Genomic DNA, 22,106 nt, shown 5'->3' with positions numbered 1-22,106 from the left:
ATTTGATGTTTTACTATTCATTACTCTAATCCCATGATAAAACAGTGTAATTCCCTTTGCCTTTATTTTTTGATGCGTACACGCCCTTTTGGATATAGTCCAAAGATGTCCTATCATTTGTATGATTGTAACTCCACTAAAAGCTTAATAATTCATAAATTCCTTTATTATAATTATTGTTGTTGTTCAGTTATGTCCGATTCTGTGTTACCCCACTTGGGGTATTCCTGGCAAAGATGCTGGAGCAAGTTGTCATTCCCTTCTCCAGTTCATTTTACAGATGAGGAAACTGAGACAAAACAAGATTAAGTGACTTGCCTAGGTTCACACAGCTGCTAAGTATCTGAGGCCAGACTAGAATGCAGGAAGATGAATCTGACTCTAGGCCAGCACTCTATCCTCTGTGCACTGGTTCATGCTTACAAATTCCTAAAATATATATTACACTTTCAAAGGGTGTGAAATTGGAGCTACTGAACATAATTTCTCAATCTCTGTAACTACTCTGGATACAAAGTGATGATAAATATAGGCTATTTATCATATCCTGTGTGCACAGGATTCCTTATTTATTCAGGAACTAGAAATTATAGGTTAGTTACATCAAGATGTTTCTACTTTAGCATTAAAAAAATTGACTAACAATTTAAGTTTTTGCATGACTTAATTTACATTAATTACTTAGTATTTTTCAACCACTGTAAATTATAAACATATAAAATGAAAGGGTTGAATTAGAACACCTTTAACCTTGTTTCCAGATCTAAAGCCTGATGTAAAGCCTGTAGACTATAAACTGAATCACAGAAGGAATAATGAAAATTCCTTTCTTCTTTGTCTTCTTCAGCGCCTGCCTGGCAACAAGCAACTCAGTAATTTTGTTGACAGAATTGACATTTAACCTTCACCGGTAACTTCAGATGGAGTTTGATTTATGTAATTAAGCCGCATTTCCCATCCAAACCACTATAGGACATTTTAACAAGAGGTTAAGGATGTAGGCTGAGAAAGCATATTCGGCCATCAAAAGGATCACGACAGTCCATTTTGCTGAAGCTGACGGATGGAAGAAAAGTTAAGTGCATTTGTGTACAGCAATAAAGGAACGTTTGGTGGTTTTTCAGTCATATCTGACTCGGTCACCCCCTCGGTCACCTCATCTTGGCAAAGATACTGAAGTGGTTCGCCATTTCCCTCTCCAGCTCATTTTACAGATGAACTGAAGCAAACAGGGTTAACTGACTTGCCCAGGGTCACATAACTACTAGGTGTCAGAGGCTGGATTTGAACTGAGGAAGATGGCCTGGCATTCTATTCACTAGAATGAATAAATAAAGGACCTAGGGAATTATTGAATTGGTAATCTGAAGATAGAAGAGGATGGGATCACAGGTAGACAGAGGGGTTGGTTGGCTTTGGTGAGGAGTCACCTCACTATCAGAACCTCGAGTAAAGGTATCTGGGAACAAATGAAAAGAGAAAGTTCATAGAGAATAGCCTGCCTGTGTTCTTTGTGAAATGTGCAGCGAGGTGATGGGGTGGAAGATGTGGAATGTTTGAAGAGCCTTGGTGGGAAGAGTATGATAAACAATCAGTGAAAGCTCAGATGGATAAGTACACCCAGTCAGCATTCAGGTCTACGTAGGGCTGACTTAGGTAAGAAAATCTACCAGCATTTTGCACTAATCCAGGAATGGGTTTTGGCAGTAACAATCCAACTACAATATCAAGACTGAGAAGAAAGCAAAGTGGTCAGAGCTTAAAGTTATGGCTTGAAAAAAAGAACTGATGAGTGGGTGTGATTAGAGATAACAATAAGGAGAAACAGGTTTAGAATGAGAGATGATCAGCTAAAGGAATACCAATAGTTTTTAACCACGAAATTGAAAAGATCTATGGTGTGATAATGTGGAGTGGAAGAGTAGGACAATGGCATGATTAAACTGAGGACTTGTGATATTACACCAACATTTATGGAGGGAACCCCCTCAAACAATCTGGAATTATGCCCAAAGAGTTCTAACTGCCTACATATCCTTTGACCCAGCAATACTACTAGCTCTGTCTCTAAAGATGATTATGGCAAAAGGAAAAGAACCGGTATGTTCTAAAATATTTATAGCAGCTCTCTTTGTGGTAGCAAAGAATTGAAAATTTCAGGGATTCCCATCAATTGAGGAATGGCTGAACAAGTTACAGTATATGACTGTGATGGAATAATACTGTGCTGTAAAAAAAAAATTTTGAACTCTATGATTTTTAGAAAAACATGGAAAGACTTGCACAAAATAATAGCAGGATAAGCAGAACCAAGAGAATGTTGTAAAAACAGCAATATTGTTTTAAGAACAACTTTGAGCAACTAAGTCATTTTGACTACTATAAATACCCAAATTAACTACAAAGGACCTAAGATGCTATCTGCATCCAGAGGAAAAACTGATAAACAGATGTATAAAATGATTTTACATATATAGATATTTGTGTCTAATGGTAATCATCTCTACGGTGGGGAGGGAGGATGACCCTAAGGGAGAAAAAGGGAAAAGCTATACAATAACTTTAATAGATTTGCAATTTCATGTACAATCATCTTTTTTTATGTTAATGTGATGGAAATGCTTGTTTTAAGTTCAGAACAAAATTAAAAGGGGAGAATAGACAGAAAGGGAGTTAACAGACAGCAGTTACCATAATCTGGATTGGGTAATTTTGATAGTGAACTTCAGTGGGGAAGAGATTATTCAGATAATCACAATGTTGTGTAATTGTTGTAACCGAAGCAGTCATTGAATAAAGATGATCTTGGGATCAGACACAGGAGCTGGCAGGGACACTGAAAGAGGTTCCTTGTTCAGCCATTTTTCAGTCTACTCCAACTCTTTGTGACCCCATTTGGGGTTTTCTTGGCAGATACTGGAGTGGTTTGCCATTTCCTTCTCTACCTCATTTTACAGATAAAGAAACTGAGGCAAACAAGGTAAAGTGACTTGCCCAGGGTTACACAGCTAGTAAGTGTCTGAGGCCAGATTTGTACTCTGGAATGTGTCTTTCTGCCTCCAGGCCTGGCGCTCTGCACTACGGTGCCACCATAGCTGAATAAAGTGAGGATCAGGGGTGCCTTGCCCACGGTCACACAGACACTGACAGGTCATTTTGACTGTCACTGAAATTTTGGGGGAATAAAAAGTGAAAAAAAGTTTTAAGTCTTTGGGTAACACACAGCTTGGAAACTGAAAATAAGTTCTGTAGGTGGAAAATTATTCTGGGTTGCTAGATACCTTTGTTACGTTTATAAAATACTCATAGATAGCTCCCTTATGCAATTCTATGCCGACAAAACTCAGGAAAAAGGCACAAATATGTCATGTCACGCTGGTGGACTGGTGGATGCTGCTACAAATACATGGTATGTCTGATACCTGTGGTTCTAGGCCCAAAACAATGCAAATAAGGATGCGCCTTACTGCACAGAATTTTTGGTATTCAGCCTTCTACAAACTTAAATGGAAGCCAGTTTTACTAAAGGAAGGATGCATACTCAGGTGTGTGTGTATGTAGCTATGTTACTAAACTGAAACCTTTTTTACCTCGAATTAACATTCTTGGGACTCTGCCTCCCCTCTCACATTCAAATTTTAAATACCACATTAAAGTTTTGTTCAAACTCACTTCAAAGCTATTTCCCTTAGCAATGGAAAAAAGCCATTTGGAAGATAAAAGTAAAATTCTTCAGGGCACTTTGTTGCTTAACTAGACAATAAAAGTACAATTTCAATCTTCCGCCTTGCACATCTAGAATGCTAGGAAGATCTGTTTCTAAAGCTGTGATAGTGCTAAATTGGGCATAAAGAATTATCTGCAGTACCCTAGCCCCTGTGGCTCAGATTCTCTATCCTATAACAGATACTCTGGCCAACCTACACTTTGCCATCCCGATTCACTGTCTGAGAAAACTGACACATCAACATGCATCAGATTAGAGGGCTTTTCTGTATACAAACAGAAAGTTTGTGGGGTTTTTTTGGTGCTAACACTGTACTCCAGATGCACCACTCTTCCCAACAAATCTGTGGCATTTGGCAGATGTCATCTCCCCCCAAACCTCCTTTGCCTAAAGCCAATCTAAGGCAGTAGACCTCAGCCCTGCCCACATAAGGCAGGTGAAAGCCCAATTATTGAAGATAAAGCCTAAGGCACATCTTCTGCCTCATTTCCTGGTGAGGCTTCTACTAGCCATAAGAAATTTTATTAGGAAAGGATTAAGATCTATGTACCGTATGTAATTTCCCCTGGATATGGTGGTAAGTTTAATCACAAAATCACTAATTTTAGAAAGCAACAGTTAACTTAGTAGTACAACCAGTGACACCAAATGCATGTATTTAGGTATATTTTAACTGTCTATATTACAATCAAAAGAAACAGTGAACAGAAACAAAGATTACTATTAGCAAGGACTGCTTTCAATTTGAGATTTATATTTACCTAGAGCAGGGATTATTGTGGAAATCTGATGAAGTCTATGGCCTTCTCAGAAGGTGGTTTTTTTTTTTTAAGGCACAAAATACACAACATTAAAAAGGAAACCAATTACATTGAAACAGTTATCAATGATTATAAGAAGTTCACACAGTCTTCATGTTAATTGAAGAACTCCTGTCCTAGAGAAATGTGGGTAGTGGTTAGACCAGATTTCTTCTACATCCATTTTTCATGGATTCTATCTAAAGGTAAATATATGTAAAAAACAGAACAAAACAGTTCAAAGCAAAAAATATAAGGCATTATCCCTATCTCCAATAATGCATTCAGTGCAGCTTAACAAAAAGAATTAGCTGTAAAATCAATGAAGAACTTAAATGTCAGGATCTGCTAGTTGGAGGTCTGTCTGGCCTGGGGGTTTAGCTGTGGGTGTGATAAAGAATGGACTAAAAGCAGCAGACATACATTTGATAAAGCAACAACTACAGTAAGAACTGGATTGATCTACTAACACCAAATTTAGCACACAGATGAAACACAAAGATTACATTTAGATTTATAGATATATATGCAGGAGAGATAAAATTCCCAAGAAAGAGTATCAATATCAACTGAAGCCTCAAAAAGAAAGCTTTATGTATGGTTATAGTAATGTGATTTTAAAGGGGGCAGTTGGGGCTCCAAAAATTTAACTTACTCTAACTATTCAGAAACTTTCCAATAACATTCAGTGCTGCAATTATAACTTAACCTCAAATTGGATACCCTAAACAAAATTGCCAACATTTGAGTTTGGGGGAGGGGGGAAAAACTGGGTTGGGTTTTCAGCATTCCCTTAAAGTTCCTTCCATCTTTAAATTCTACATTCAATTAATTTATCAACAATATCCTTTTGTTCACAGCAGTACTGTATGTAGACCCTGGAAAAGGGAGATCCTTGCCCTCAGTGACTTTATTGTCTAAGTGTATATTAGTGTGATCTCTACTAATGGAGTACTCCTAGCTCCAGTTTAACCTACTAATCTGGAAAAAAATCCAGGGATTATAGCCATCAATCCAAATGTAAGAGAAGAAAAACATGACTGAAAAGTAAATAGGTTTTATCTCCGAAATTTTCAACTCTACAAATATCTACAGGGAAAAGCTAAAAGTGAATATTGGAAATACTAATGTCTGGTAAATGACACAATCCTACCCAGTCTTCGACCTTTTCCCTGAGGGCAAATTTTAATACCTGGATTCTTATACTAATAAACATAATTGCCAGTATAGCACTCAGGTCAAATCTTTTTCTTTCATAAATTCTACCACATCTCATGCAAAAAAAAAGGTTTACCTCCAGGTTGCTTAGCACAGTAGTACTAAAAAAAATTTTAACAAAACCTAGTCCATAATTACTTCATCAGTGAAACAGATTTTAAAAATCCAATTGGCTTCTTTTTTTTTTTAATTAACAAAGGACAAGCTTGTTCTAAAATCATTTCAAGAATGCCACACTCCATATTCAGTCTGTTCTACTCCTACAGAATAACATTTAGTCTGAGCAAAGAACTAATTTTATCACTTCAAAATGAGGAATGCTAAATTTTGTTTTACATAAACTAACAAACCCTAATACCAAAGAATTTTTTTAAAAAAAGCTATCAAATACTTGCATATTAAATGGTTTAATATATATTAAATGGATAGGGATGGAAATGTTTCAGTCAGCCACAGCTCAAGTTTTACTTACAAGAATGGGAATTGTATCTAACTTAAACCAAGAAGAGCACCAAATTTACACTCTCCTATATGTAGTTATATGTAAACACTGAAAGTTCAGTTATCATTAGTGCCCCTACTGTAATCACCAACCAACCACTTTGCTATATACTATTCATAGTGCAAAGAAAATATTTCTACCAAAGAACTGAATCCCCTTATAAGGAAACAGCCAATTTTTTAGGGCTAAAAAGGAAACAAGAGAAAGGTAGAATCCCATTTTAGCAAATATAGTGAGGTATAGTTCTACATATACCAAGGCTATTTCCATGCCATAGAAATGCACAGGAATACTGCTTTGTTGATTTGGATACCAGTTTTGTTCAATGAGAAATCCATATAGCAAACATATTTCACTTGTCTTTATGAAGTTGGCAGTCAATTAGAAAGTGTTCTGTTATTTATATATAAAAATATAAATATCAGTATATAACAATAAGCATGCAAAATGTTATGTTGGTTGTTCAGAGTTCTTAAAAGAATAAAAGTGACTTGTTTCCTGGCTCCCAGTGGCTGGGCTGGTGGGGACTATAAAATGAAGTTAAGATAATTCATACACTAGCAGAAATCTCAGGACACAAACACCCTTAAATACCTCTGAAATGCTGTGAATTACCTTCTGAACTACGGCAGTTCGAAGCAACTTAGAAGTCCTAACATTTTGTAGTCCCTCCCAGCTTAAGTAGGTAACAAGAAGCCAGGAAACAGTATTTCCACCACATTTCTCCCTCTCGACATAGAAAAGCCCAAATCATTACCAACACAACATTCTGAAAAACACATCAAAATTTATTAATAATTTTTGAATACATTTCAAATATAATTTCAGCAGAAGGGAATAATATTATTTACCCTCTCAGGTTCCAGTGAGTTTAGGAACATTTCTTTCAGAACACGTACTCCTCCATTATTTGGTCACTACGCAAATGTAGCATATCCCTGACAACTGCTTCATGTAACTAAAAGCAAATAACCATTTAATTCCTCCATTTTTAGCAATAAATTTTTTTCAAAAAGGGTTATATAAAACATAGCAATTTTGATGTTCCTTAAAGTTCACTCAAATGGGATTCTACCTGTTGAAGAAAAACAGAAAGGCTAGAAAAGTGATCAAGATAGGGTACAGAGAAAAAAAACGAGATCAAATTTAGATCACCAAAATTAACCTGACAGTAAAAATAACAAAGGACAAATAAGAGGTTTAACACAAAGATCTTTCCACAGCAAATTTTCATACAGTAACTCAATGTGTTCAGTTAAGGATTTCCAGAAGTTATAATTAAATGTTCTGAAGTGAAAAATGGATGACACAATGCAAATACCAAGTGTTTTCTGCATATTACCCCAAATCATGCTGGGGGGAGGGAGGAGCACAAGAAGTTATATCATCTGTAAGAATGAAACAAATATAATCATCTTAAATTCTTGGCCTTCCCTTTTTTTTTTTTTTTTTTTTTTTTGCAATTCACTAATGAACAAGATCAACTTCACCATCATGCCTTGAAATAAATCAACCCTTCTCCCCCAAATAACAGTAATTAGCCTGAGGTATTTTAGTATGGCTTTTACTTTCCCAACTTTCTTGGAAAAGGAACGCATTACTTCCATTAAATCTAGAATCCCAGATGCCTTCATACAGCCCAGAGTCCCAATTCTAGCAGAAGCCACAAAGATTTGCCACAAGAATGTCTCTTGTACAAATCTAAGATAGAGGTACTAGCCATTGGTTTTCCAGTCTGAAAATTATAACCCTGGTTCAAACAAGGTGCTAAATATAACACATACACAATAAAGGTTAAAATTTCTGACCTTTTAATGACCAAGAACAATTTTTATATAATGTAACTTAATAAGCCTCAACACTCTTGTGAGGTAGGTAAGTAAACAATACTACCCATTTAAATATATGGATAGATTAGAGGTATGAGTAAATAATATACTCACATATTAAGCAATGACAATTGGAATAGAACTCTCTCCCTAGCTTCAACCCCAAGACCATAATAAATTTAACTTTAACAATAATGATCTTTAAAGGGTTATTATGATTCAAAATTTTGTCCACTGGTTCTCCATTCACCCTTGCATATTGGTAGATGCAGGACTGCTTTTTAAAGTCTGGTCCCTTCTCCTAAATAATGTCCATTAGTTACAACTATCAAGGTCAACTTCTAAATATGTCAAATTAAGACATTATCCTGGGAGGACTAACATTCTGCTTGGTAATTTATTTTTAAATTGCAACAAAAGAACTTGCAATGGGCTTCTATCAGGTGGTGTAAGTGATCATTTTCAGTGAAGGTACACCACAATACCACTAAGAAAAGGAAAGATGCTTTCAGTTTGAATGGACACAGTTACACAAGTAGAAGAGGACGCTAACTTCTGAAAATACTAGGTTTTATTCACACCCCAGTGGTAAACAATAACCTTAATAGGATGACTAAGTTTCTTCATAGATCACTATGTCACATTAAAATACAAAAATCCATAAACAAGCAGACAGTTAACGAACATTAGATGTGGTCTTACTGGAAATTCTTAACCATATACTAGTCTCTTCTCAAATCAAATTTCAAAATGCTTTGTCTCCTAGTTAGTACAAGTCACTGCATTTTCTAACAAAGTAATGAAGGCACAGCTAGTGCAAGCAGACTTAAACCCATTCAACTACTGGGCTGAAAAAATACTTTGGTTGGTTCTTCAGAAGGATTTCTTTTTTTTTCTAAACCAATATTGGTCTCAAATAACAGTTCGGAGAATTTTCGCAGCAGCAGTCTAATAGCTACATGACAAAAGACTTCACAAGAACCAAACTCTGTAGCAATGGACATGCGTTAGGGGATTCACTGCATTCTACATATCCGGCAAAAATTATACTATTAAAATGCTAGGTAGAATGAACCTATAGTTTGAACTGGTTCTTAAACGTTCATTTTTTCTTTTTTTCCTTTTTTAACAAAAATTGTTTACTTGATTCTACCAAGAAAATACAAAACATAAGGCTGTAAGTAACTACTAGTTGTGTGTTTAGGCTGGGACAGTGCAGTAATCCTCAAGGCCACAGCACACACTGCTCACTGCTGCTTGCACTCGGCTGGGTTTGGATCTTTCTGTTGAAAGGAAGACAGAAAACAACAGTCAAGGCCACTTTCAGCACAATTCTGTCAAAACTGTCAAACTTTCCCAGACAATTCCTCCAATTTTTGTCAAGGTGGGAAAAATGCAACTCCTAAGGCAGTAAACGTCAAGAAATCACAGTTGTATACTTGATAAAAACACACAGACCCAGAAGCTGGAGCGCCCCATTTAAAGGGGTTGGGAAATAGGAACAAAAAGCTCTCTACTAGTCAAGGTATAATTCCTTGTAGAAACCTCAGGTATCAATTTGCTCACTGGACTTTATCCAATATTTAAATGACTTAGTGGGAGAGTGGAGGGAGGACAAAGTTTTTTATGTTGCCATAAGAGGACAGTTTCGGTAACAGATTAACAAACAAAAACTGAAGTTGCAAGGGTAGTAAGATGATATTAAGATTTAAATGATAATAAAATGATAATAAGACTTTAAAAACATTTTTACACAAAGATATTAACCTTAGATCTTAAGCCTCAAGTCATAAAGAATCAGGTTGAATTAAAGAAGAATTCAAATTTCATCGGTAGACAGCACTTTAAATATCACAGAAAAAGTTCTAGAAATCAGTGCCATAAATATCTACATTTAAAAATTTCATCTCACAGCTAAATTCAGCCTTTATTAACAAATGAAACAAAAACATCCAAAATCACATGGTTGTCTAGACAGACATTAAAAAAAGTATTTTCTCTCACCTTCGGATCATATTCTGGATCATTTTCCTCATCAGCTTCTTCTTCCCCTTCCTATATTAAAGTTTAAAATGCATCCATGAAGTAGGTACAGTAGAAGAAAACTCATAATGTAGGCAGATTAATCTAAATTATAGTATAGGGCAACAAGTTTTCATCATTACAAAACTTTGATGAAAAATGCAATTTAATCTGAAAGCTTCTAATATGAAAATTTCCCAACACAACTCGAGACACATCCAGTCTGCTTTTATTGAAAAGATTTACTGCAGCCAACGTTGAAAAAATTTACTGCAGCTTTTGACTTCTTCAAAGAGCTGATAACCCTGCAGAACAAAATTTTTAAATAAAACATTGTTGCTGATAGTTTTGCAGCTTATCTACTATATACATATATTACCTGTAGAATTATAGTATATCTTTCAATTAAAATATATTCCTTTTTTGATAAAGTAAATCTTATGCCAAAAACCTTAATGCTAATTTGATAAATATTCAACAACACAAATCATCAATTAAACAATTTAGCTGTCTCATCTTGCAAATATTACCTCATCATCAGCCTCTTCACCTTCTTCATCATACTAAAAAAAAAAAAATAAATAACTTTATTTAAATATGGTCGAGTTAAAAACTATCAGAACCAAAGCATCAGAAGAAACCTCCCAGGCCACCTAATTCAAAACCATAGCTATGTAAGGCTATCCCCACACAGCATACTAGCATTTCTAGTTGTAACACTAATATGATAAGCTCAGCAGACTATTCCCGCACTCCACTCTATCCCCATTCACTGGATATAAGCATAATAAATTACTCGAGTCATCAAAAAACAAGGATAGGATCCTAGACAGAGATCATCTAGTCCAACCTTCTTCATGAGAAAACTAGCTCAGAAAAGGAGAAAACCCAAGGTTAACCAAATACAAGACTGCTAGTGAGCCAATTAATTTTAGAAGCACTTAAGTTTCCAATAGCACGACTGCAAAACAATTATTTCTTCAATAATCAATAATTATCCAGTGGGCAAAAGGTCTATTATTGTCAATGTTTCGAAAAAAGATATATAAATTCAATTTTAACAAGTGTCATGCCACTGATGTTAATGATTATCTTCTAAGGGACCCAAAAAATATCATCTTTGTCCATCCTATGCCCTCTAGAATGGCCAACAACTCAAGCACCAACTACAGTTTTAAAATTCACAAGAGTTTTGCTAAGCCAATGAGGTAAGGAAATTCCAAATATACCTAACTAAAGCCACTTTGCTATGATATATAATTCACTGTCACTGTATACACTGGATTATTCACAACCTCAAAAGGATCTTGCCCTCTAAAAGAGGTTGTAACTGTGCTGATATTCATCTTCACTTACATCATCATCATCATCTTCAATAGCTTCTCCTGTGAAGTATAATACTGATCTCGGGACTATACGCTCACGTAAAAAGTGACCAATTTCAAAGTCTGCTGCAAGGATAGCTTCCGCATCATCATCCTGTACAAGATGACAGTACTTTATAAGTAAAAACCACAAACATATAAATAATTTCATTAAGCTGGTTACATAAGTAATCTTTATAAAACTGGGATGCAGCCAGGCTAAGTGTATAAGGAAAAAGGAATTCTAATGCTTAGGTACACCTTACTAGCTTATTTTCTCAGTCAAACAATACACAAGTCAAAAATGGTGAATTAAATGACACATCTTTAATTCAATAATTTGAACCAATGCTAAGGGAGTCTTGATATTTCAACCAATGATCCACAAAAACTATATTTATATTTTCAAAAGTCACAAAAGTATTATGTTCACATTTTATATAGGTCAAATGTAGATACTGCATTTTGTTCTTCAGAAACCTCTTGTACAAAGAATGAGGTTAAAACCTTCCTGAAATTTTAAAATTAGCTTATGTGCATGGCTATATGGGAAACAGCATGATCTAGGCATACAATTCTTAATTGAAGTAAGTATGGTAGAGGAAGGAAAGGAAGAAGAGAGCAAGTTAAATCAGCTTAGCAGATAAGAAATACAGGTGATGGGGCAGCTAGGTGGTATAGTGGATAGAGCACAGGCTCTGGAGTCAGGAGGACCTGAGTTCAAATCCAATTCACTTAACCCCAACGCTTAGCAAAAAATAAATAAATAAAACAAAAAAGAAATACAAGTGAAAATATGGGGGGGGGGGGGCACGAGGAGAAATAGGAGAATCCAACTAGTTCCATTTTAAAAACCAAAAAAATGCCAGGGAAGCAAGAGAGAACATGAGTTACTGATCTCTCATGTTTCAGTTGCCATTCATCTAAATCATGTATCCTCTTTTTAAGGACTGTATATTTAAGAATATGAAAGTAATGAATATTAGACCTATGAAAAATATTTTTTTTTACCTGCTAGGGCATTAAGTTCTATTAAACTAAGAAGCTAAAGAATCCAAAGGACTATTATATCACTTAATATGAAGCCCTGGTTTTAAGATGATCACAGGAAAATGCCCTAAAAGAAAAAGTCCAGGTGGATATATACAGTTGGGTAGTATGCATATGGTTTTTAAAAGAGTTAAGTTCAATTAACAAGTTAAAAATTTCTTATCTTTAATTTGAAAAAACTTACCATAAAAAATTAGTTAATGGCAAAAACATTTCAGAAATGTACTATCACAAGCACATAATCAGATTCAGAATGATTTCTCCCCCTTAGTTACGGAACAAAACCATTTTAAATACTAATAAGCATTATAAATAAGAATTCTAAGAATGCTAAAAGCAATGGGTAAAGAGTTTTGAAAAGGAATGCAACTGACATGTATAGAAAGTCATTACATTTCAACACAGAAAGGCAAACCTATCAAACCAATGCCTATCACAGAATTTTGCATACAGTGGGAACTTATTAAAAATGGTCAAATGAACGAACAGATGCCATTCTGTATGCTGCCATGGCTGCAAATTATTTTAGGACTGCAGTCTACCTAAAAATATTAAAGATGATAACTATCACAAAAAGCATTTTCTTCAGTAAAAAATAACACTTCAAAATCTTTCTACCAAACCCATTCACCTTATATTAAATATAACATGTCCAACCCAACAAAACAAAAATTAGGCACAACTCTCTAAGTCTATTCAATGCTACTGCATTTCTCAGGATCCAGCAGGGGTCACCACAGCATCTAAGAACAACTACTCTGACTTCCAGAGAACCAAACATTCCATCAACCTCCACATTCGGGATAGAAGCAATTTCTGCTGGAGTAAGTTCAATCATTAAAGGAAATGTTATTCTGTCCAGGGTGGAGGTGACCCTTGCAATACAGCATAAAAAAGCATTCTCGTTTCACTGAAGAAACAAACGGCATTTCAGAAAACATGGGTACAGAAGTACAAAAGTTTAGGGCACAAAATTTGGCACTAACATCCTTCAAAAGCCTTTCAATGTCTATAGTTTTTTTTATTACTTTACTAAAGAAAACAATTGGACTCACCAGGTCTCCACTCTCAGGAACTACAATTAAACGGCAAAGGGAGGGAAAGAAAGAAAAATAAAAAGATTATTAATATTTTAAGAACAACACTTAAGCACCCAACCAATTCCAAATTAAAAATGCTGTTTACCTTCAGGAGGAGAAAAGAAATTGAAGAAAGAATCATTGGAAACTGTTTTTGTCACAGTTCGAACAGTCCCACGTCCCTTGTGTTTCTGTTTCTTCTTAATAGTTTTCAAAGTGACATTTTTCCCTTTTTTCCAATCTACCTGACACCTTTGAGAAACAGGGAAGTTTTGATCACATTTACAACACTAAAAAAAAATCCTCTCAAAGAAAAATATAAACTAGAGGACAAATATGTTTATCATGTGTCTTATGTGAACATCACACTATCTGCAATTGGCTTAAGTTCACAGCAGAACAATAAAACTGTTTCTTCTAAGAGCAAGTACTTTTAATAAAACAAATTTTGTTTTAAGATTTTACATCAAGATTCGACCAATTCATTTAACAACTGTAATTCATCTACTCTTTGGAAGAACTGTACTATGTGTTAGGTGGAATACAAATCAACCAACCAAAAGGCATTTATTAAGTACCCACTGTGTACTGGGAACTGGGAACACAAAGATTTAAAAAAAAAAATCAAAGGCTTGGCTTGCCCTCAAGGAGCTTACATATTCTACTGGGGGAAAAACATGTATATAGAAGTACACACAAAATAATTTAGGGAAAGGAGTAGGGAGATAAAAATAGGCCTCATGTAGAAAGAAACTATATGAATATCATTAAGGAGAAGAATGTGAATATTATTAAGATACTGACAGAGTAAGTATTTGCCTCTACTCCTACAATTTACATTCTAGCAGGTTTCAAATCTGTAAGTCACAACGATTAGCAAACAGGTTCAGCTCTGAAATATTAAGATTCAAATAAAGAATAAGATATTCTTTTATAAATACATGTAAAACAATTACATTAAATTTATAATGTGTTTTGAAACATCAAATAATCTCACCCTGTGCAACTCATAATTTCTGGTCCATCAAAGGAGAAGGGATCAGAATCATCTGGCTCTGACCGCATACGATATGTCTTCATCAGCACCTCATTTGTGAAATATTCATTGGGTTCAAAGTGAAATTCTAATGTAAAACTCTAAAGACAGTTGCAAAGATTAAGATATTATTGGTTAGAACCTCTTTTGTTCCCAACCTAAACAAATAAACTAAATAAATGCCTGACAGGGCATTAAACAATGTTAATCCAAAGCTCTATCCCAAGTGAATATATTTTTATTTTGCTTGAAATTTTAAAAATGGTCAAATACTAGGAAAATACAAGTGATATAATAGATTTAATAAATTTTCACAAAAACTTAATTTTCATACATCCTGACTCTTGCTTTCAAGTAAGTACACTCCCTACCCTCCCAAGATCCCATCTAACAGTCAGGCTCCAAATTAAGATTCGTATTATTATTTTTAAATTGTTTACCATAGGTTGGCCAGCATCTGAGAACTTCACTTTAATATCTTTCAAATGCTTCAGAATAGGTTCATCATGTTCCTTTAAGTAAAATTTAAAAAATTATCAAGACGGATATTTGAGCTGAATATTAAAGTTAATAAACACATTAAGAACTACCCTTTCTCCCCCCCAAGTCAACAACTTTGACGACAACTTTGATCAATACAATGATTAGTCTTATTCTTTCTCTTAATGCTTAGCCAGGCAATCATACATAGGTGTGAGATCCTCAGGCCAAAACAGATTTTTGTTAAAGAACACCATAATGTGGATAACTTTGAAAAAAGTTCCCTTCTAACACTGACAGAAAAGAACATGGGTATGAGAAAGCTTCCTGCTAGTCATTCAACCTAAACAGTGGCTTACATGTCATGATGCTCAGAAGACAAGTAGTTGTCCCTGAGAACACTAAAAATGAGTTACATGAAAACAGAATCTAAAAACAACTGGTCAAAAAGAAGTAACCTATGATTTTTTTTTTAAACTATGCATCAAATTATGCATAAACAAAGCCAATTTTGCACTTAGTTAAATACAAAACACTAATTAATGTATATTTCAATGTGTTAAATGAATGGTGCTATGCTTGGCAAAGATACTAAACTACTGTGACCTCATCTGAACCTCCAAGGCATTTTTATTATGGATTTAAATTACCTGAACCATATCACTGAGCAAGTCAACATTTTTAAAAACAGTCAGCCAAAATTCAGGAATTCCTTTAGGGTCTTCTTTTTCTTCATCTTTTTTCTCCTCTTCAAGCTTAGCCTTCTCTTTCATTTCCTCCTTGAAAAAATACAAGTGTTACTTACTAAACTTGGGAGGAGGCACATTATTCTTTATGCTTCACTTTTACTTTCAGGTTTTTCATTTTCCTTCCAACCACCAAAAAAAAAAATAAAACAAGTAGGGGCAGCAAGGTGGTGCAGGGGATAGAGCACCAGCCCTGGAGTCAGGAAGACCTGAGTTCAAATGCGGCCTCAGACACTTGACACTTACTAGCTGTGTGACCCTGGGCAAGTCACTTAACCTTAACTGCCCAGGCAAAATAAAACTAGTGCAGTAATACAGTTTTGCAGCAGAACATTTTTGTCCCACTACCAAATATGTGAAATCATTTGTCATGTTAGCCAATTAAACATGTGGCAAAGTTGGCTTAGTACCAGTAGCCACACAAATAGAGAAAAACCTAAATGGATCAAAAACAAAACCTTCTAAATTCCTATTTAATTTTGTTTAAAGTCTGTTTAAACATGCTATTATTACCTTAATGATTAAAAGTTGTACAATTCTAACAAAAGAATACTCACTGAAATCTCTTCATCGTCATCTGGTTTCCATTCACATTCTTCCTCTGTAGGTTCATAAACTGCATTGATGATTTCACTTCTCTGAAATGATTACACCATTAAGTCATTTAAATTTATAGCTTCCATTCTTAATTAATTACTTAATTGTGAAAGATACTGCTGCACAAAGTCTCAAGCAACAACCCCATAAAATTAGAGATTTTTCTTCCCCTCTGAGCTCACTATGACACCTAGATGCACTGATCTTGCCCTTTCACCAATGGCAAATAATTCCAAGCATACTATGTGTAATAACCATTTCAACATTAGGCCAAGAAACTAAAACATTTAATTCTGCTAATTTTAATTAAAAGTACAAATCTCCACTTCTTAAAACTGCATACTTTGGGTAAGATATGGTAGGATACATTACCTTATCAAAAAGTGGCTGGTAAAGAACAGCATATTTTCTTTCAAGAGCATGAACTTCCTCATAGAACTTGGCTTCTATCTGTGCACATTTCACCTGAAGATTTTTGAGGGCATTCACACGTCGCTTAACTACTTTTGGCAAGCTAAAAGATTTAAAGAGAACCCATTATTATGTGAGTTCGATAGTGAAGTTACATATTAATTCCTTTTTCTTATTTATAACCATATGAAGCAAAAAAAGGGCAAAAATTATGCCAGTTCAGCAGCCAGTGTACCATTAATGATAAAAGACTCAACTCCTAACCCCCCAAAAAAGACTCTTACTCATTCGCAAGGCTACACTAAAACATGATGGTGTAGATGTTTTGTAACTGATTTAGCCCTAAGGATAGAATGCTAAGCAAATCCTACAAAACTGTAATTTTTCCAAAAATGAAGTTTTAGAGCAATTAATACAATAAGAAATCATTTACAGTCAACTATCAGTGAATCAATAATTTTAAAAGAGGGTTACTACTAATCAACTGACAAAGCCAAAGAATGTTTCTGATTTATGAACGCTCTAAAATGCCCTTTTCTTTTCAAAAGTGAATAAACAGATCTTCACCTTAAAAAAGTTACATTTCAAAGAGACAATCAAATTTTCACACTGACTTATAACTTTAGAGACATTTAGCCAATCATACATGAAGCTAGGCCTTCAATTTAACAAACTGGCATATCAGTAAAACTGCTAGGTAAAGTACATAATAACCATGCCTTTTCTCTTTCCATAATCACCCTTAGAGAATAAGGTTCCCTTTCAATTCATAGCTACCTTACATCCTTCTGTCATGGGCAGAAGGAAGACAAAAATCCCCCCCAAACCTCCCAACAAATCTCATTAACAAGAGATAAAGACAGAGGTGTACAGTAAGGGGAAAAGACACTCCCCAGACAAGAGTCAAGTGACCTTTCATTTTCAGCTCTGCCACAAACTAGTCAAGTGTCCTTCAGGAGGAAGTCACTTAACTTCATTAGCCTCAGTTTGTCTATAAAAGGAGGACCCAGATCACTTTCAAATATTTCCATTCTTACATTTTTTGATCTCAGGCTATGACCCTACAAACTGAAACTCAAAATAAGCTTCAAAAGACTGCTGTCACCCCTGCTAAGTTACTTAAAGTGACAGTATTAAAAAGCTCTGGCCTTAAATCAACTTTTTAGGATTACCCTATTATATAGTGAGCTCTTTAAAGTAGGAACAGCTATACGACACCTAGTAGGAAACACTGATTATAGTGCAGGGTATCTACCTTTCAATGTATCCAGTTGATGTTCCAACTAAACCATCCAATCTTTCTTGAAGAGCTGCAAGAATCTGAGGATTCTGCATCATCTGAACAGTCAACTGACGAGCTAAGTTGAACAAGAAGGAATTTTTTGAAAAGACTATTATAATTGATCAGTAGATTAATACAGTCACAAGGTTTCCCATAAATCTGGGGTCTAATAAGAAATCTCAGCTTAGCATAAGAATAAATGAGCATTAGGCTAATGAAAATCACAATGGGAAAAAATTGCCCTGAATCCTGGTAATGTATCTATGCCATAGTTCTGAAAAGCAAATTACTCAATGCCAATTCAATTCTCGAATTTTATTAATAATTGCCAATGTGAATAGGCTTTGTCAGAATTTTCTTTTATGTAAAAGAAATCAAGACAGGATTTGGCTAAAATCTGAAATATCAGTTTTTAAATTTATCTTTATAGAGTATTTGGTTTCAAAGGTGGAAAAAGAAAATTCACCTGCATCTAGAACCTTAGTCAGAGCTAAAATGTGATCTCTTCTTTCAGTTCTTCATTTAACCCTGTCAGCCCCTCACTATGAATTTGCAGACAGGTGCCAAGCCTACACCCATGAAAATTACAGGTACAGTTCAAAACAGGAAAAAAGAGCAAACACACAAAAAAATCAGGGAGATGCAATAGATTCCTTATGTTTTACTCCACCCCTAAAAATGAGGTCAATAAATCCACATGGGATTGAGGGTAAAGAGAGAAGTTTGGGATAGAGCAATGGCATTTCTAACTCACTGATGATAGTTACCAGAAATTATGGATTCCCATCAACAGTCAAGGCATTACCTTTGCTGTTTGCATCTTCACCAGTTTCTTCTTCTTCCACTTCTTCAACATCTTCCATATCTTGCTGGTCAAGTTCAGTTTCTTTGCTGTAATTAAAAATTGGCAGATTAGAATTTATATGTACTAGGAAAGAAAATCTTCAAAAATTCATTTCCCTATACTAAAAATCATTCTTTTTTAAACGATACATAATAGGGAATTTCTAAGATGATGCAAAATTCTCCTACTTTTTTGTGCTAAAGACAACATCAATTTGCTACCTCCTGGCTTAAAAAATGAGTGGTTGTTGTGAAGAGGCCTTACACTGTGACAGATAAGGAGAAACTGCTTTAAGGAGAAGGATCCTGCCTCCCTGCTCTTGGGTGAATGCTGCAAGGGGAATCTGTTTCATGAAAGGTGTGACAAGAGGCTTCCCTGATATTCTCTAGGGCAGGGTTTCTTAACCTGGGATTCATAGACAGAGTCAAAATATCTGAACTTGGATAGGGGAAAAAAAATTACATAATTGATTTTATGCAGTTAAAAACAATTTTTATAAGCAGGGGTACAGAGGATTAACTAAGGGATCCATGACACACAAAAAAAGTTAAGAATTCTTGGTCCAGGACAACTTTTTCCAACTACTCTTAGGACTAGTCCATAATACATGGATAAGGAACCCCATCATTTTGGAATGTCTCACAACCTTTTTTAATTTTAAATTAGTTTAGCGTTAAGAATGAACGAGCACTTATCAGGAGAGTAGATGAGATAATAATTATGATAGTGAAAGGAATGAAGATGCCTATGTGTACAAGGGGTATTCATAAAGTCTCGGCACTATTTAAACTTAAATACTGCAGTTGTAGGTATGATAAAATCAACAGATATAATGTCTTTGAGAACAGGGATTTTCATTTTTTAAAGTCTTTGTGTTTCTGACTAAACCCTAGCAAAATTTGTGGCACATAGTGGGCATTTAATAAATGCCTATTTAAAATACATTTAAGCAAATCCTCAATGTTTATAATCACTCTAATAATAAACAATTTACTTTGGGACATATGGCAGTCAAGCAACAGGCAGAAAACTCTCTAGGCTAGTGCTGGAGCTAATAAATTACCAAGTAATATAAAGGGACACTTTTTTCACCTTTATTGTCTTAAGGAATACTAAGAACACACCAATCACAACCTTAAGAAATGGGAAAATAAAGCAATCTATTATTACCAGATAAAGCACTTTAAACATGAGGCTTTATTCAAAAAGTACTCTGGAAAATAAAATCAAATCAATTTAACAAATATTCATTAAGTCCCTACTAGATGCCCAGTACTATGCTAAGCATAAGCATTAGCCAATAACTTAGTAACTAAAATAATTTATCAAAATTACACTTTATCCACAATTTATATGAACAGATACTAACTATTAGTCATTTAGTATACATTTTATTAAAATGGAATTCATCCACACACACTACTACTATAAAAGGACAAAGTAGGGGTCAATTTTTTATAGTGCAAAGAAGAAAATTACTTACTTATCAATGTCCGCCATGTTGCAAGACCTCTGAATATTTGAGATCTATAGAAATAAATGAGTGTTAAAAATATTCATAAAGAGTAAGTTATTTGAGAAATCAAAATCACAATGGACCTAACTTTATAATTACCCTAGGAAGCCAGAAGTCAACATACTACAGCTAAATCCCAGAGCCACCACCCACAGCAATTTTCATGAGCAGCAATTCCTATCCCTCCACTTCTGGTAAGCCACTGTAAGATCAGTTACCAACAACTTTTTGGGTCCTGCAAAAATTCCATTAGCTTCCACAGGATGGCAAGGCAAGTTCTTCTTTCCCTCTTTGTCCAACGGTAAAAGACAATTATGGGAAATAACAGAAGAGTAATAAATTGTTACTCCATCATCCTAGTCTAATTCCTGAATGTACCCACTTTGGAAATCGATAGTCCGATCTCTTCAGGCTCATTAGTCCATAAAAAAGTAAAACTACAAGGGTAACCCAGGGTTCAACTGTACAATTGCTTCTCTCTTTCCCTGAAGCATTTCTTTAGGACCTACTTTGAGAAAAGTAAGTCCCCAAAAGAGAATGTAGTATTTTATTAATAGGCTCAAGGATCTAATACATAAAGAAATCTAAAATACTGGTCAAAAATAAAAAGATTTTGATCTACAATGGCTCCTATAAACCTAAACAAAGCATACAGAGAAATACCATCCTAACAAACTGCTTTTGTTGCACAGAATTTTGCTTAAGTGAACCTAGTGGTTGGTTGTTATGATGACAACTATAGTGATAAAAATTATATTTGTTATAATTACATACCTTAAGCCATCAAAAAGGCAGCATATCTTAACAGAAATAAAGACCTGGGTTCAAGTCCTGATAGTCTAATAAGTCACTTTATCTCTCAGTGACCCAGTCAAATCTACAAGACTGTAAGTTGTAGGTTAGTTGAGAAAGAAACTCCCTCTACTAGTTTAAATTCCCTAGTAGAGGAAGTTTCTTCCATGGTTAATAAAAGTATGTCTAACCTAAAAACATTTGTTAAAAAGGGATTTAATTTACTTGATCTGGGTCCACTTGTTCTTGACAGGTTTGAGTTTTTGCCTTATCTTGCCAAGAGGCAGGCTTCTGTAGCACTTGCCAGCCATATTCTCATGTTATATATCTGGTTAGCCTCAGGTACCCTTTATGTGTGATTTTCCACGTCAGAATGTAAACTCCTTGAGGACTGAAACCATCTTACTTGTGGGGTCTTTGTACCCCCAGCACCAAACAGCACATGGCACAGAATAAGTGTTTAATAAATACTTAAACCAGTTATTTATGCTACTAGATAAAGGAGAAAAGATCCACAGTTAAGGCCGGTGGATGACAAGAATGTAAACATAATGTAAAAGGTACTGAGAGCCTGAAGCCACCATTAGAATTTAACCCTCAAATTAATATTTCTCCATCTCATTTATAAATTACTTCATTTTAAAAAGCATAACTTATACAGGCTATGAATAGATGTGTTAACTGTTGTTCAGTCGTTTTTGAATTGTGTCCAACTCTAGTCATTCCATTTGGGAATTTCTTGGCAAAGATACTGGAGTAGTTTGCCATTTCCTTCTCCAGCTCATTTTTCAGATGAGGAAACCAAGGCAAA

The 22,106-nt window shown here is 34.9% G+C and overlaps 1 protein-coding gene across 2 annotated transcripts in view; it reads right to left on the bottom strand.

The window, feature by feature from the left end:
* Window positions 1-7,014: 7,014 nt before the first annotated feature.
* The window catches only part of LOC114028233 (nucleosome assembly protein 1-like 1), a 26,388-nt gene continuing 11,296 nt past the window's right edge, over window positions 7,015-22,106 (bottom strand). The window contains exons 2-15 of one of the 2 annotated variants that reach the window (XM_027842467.1): window positions 20,471-20,514; window positions 18,949-19,034; window positions 18,117-18,219; window positions 16,823-16,964; window positions 16,411-16,491; window positions 15,758-15,886; window positions 15,068-15,139; window positions 14,589-14,728; window positions 13,698-13,843; window positions 13,568-13,587; window positions 11,455-11,577; window positions 10,629-10,661; window positions 10,081-10,131; window positions 7,015-9,359 (exon numbers count right to left, since the gene is read on the bottom strand). In XM_027842467.1, the coding sequence (XP_027698268.1) occupies window positions 9,324-9,359; window positions 10,081-10,131; window positions 10,629-10,661; window positions 11,455-11,577; window positions 13,568-13,587; window positions 13,698-13,843; window positions 14,589-14,728; window positions 15,068-15,139; window positions 15,758-15,886; window positions 16,411-16,491; window positions 16,823-16,964; window positions 18,117-18,219; window positions 18,949-19,034; window positions 20,471-20,487 (1,179 nt within the window). In that variant the 5' untranslated portion in view covers window positions 20,488-20,514 and the 3' untranslated portion in view covers window positions 7,015-9,323. The remainder of the gene's footprint in view (window positions 9,360-10,080; window positions 10,132-10,628; window positions 10,662-11,454; window positions 11,578-13,567; window positions 13,588-13,697; window positions 13,844-14,588; window positions 14,729-15,067; window positions 15,140-15,757; window positions 15,887-16,410; window positions 16,492-16,822; window positions 16,965-18,116; window positions 18,220-18,948; window positions 19,035-20,470; window positions 20,515-22,106) is intronic. The other variant, XM_027842468.1, reaches the window with a different exon arrangement.

The sequence above is a fragment of the Vombatus ursinus genome, unplaced genomic scaffold (genome assembly GCF_900497805.2).
Source record: "Vombatus ursinus unplaced genomic scaffold, bare-nosed wombat genome assembly UNPS02014874.1, whole genome shotgun sequence".
NCBI lineage: Eukaryota > Metazoa > Chordata > Mammalia > Diprotodontia > Vombatidae > Vombatus > Vombatus ursinus.
The sequence above is the reverse complement of the archived record's forward strand: the minus strand, read 5'-3'. Positions and strand labels throughout refer to the sequence as shown.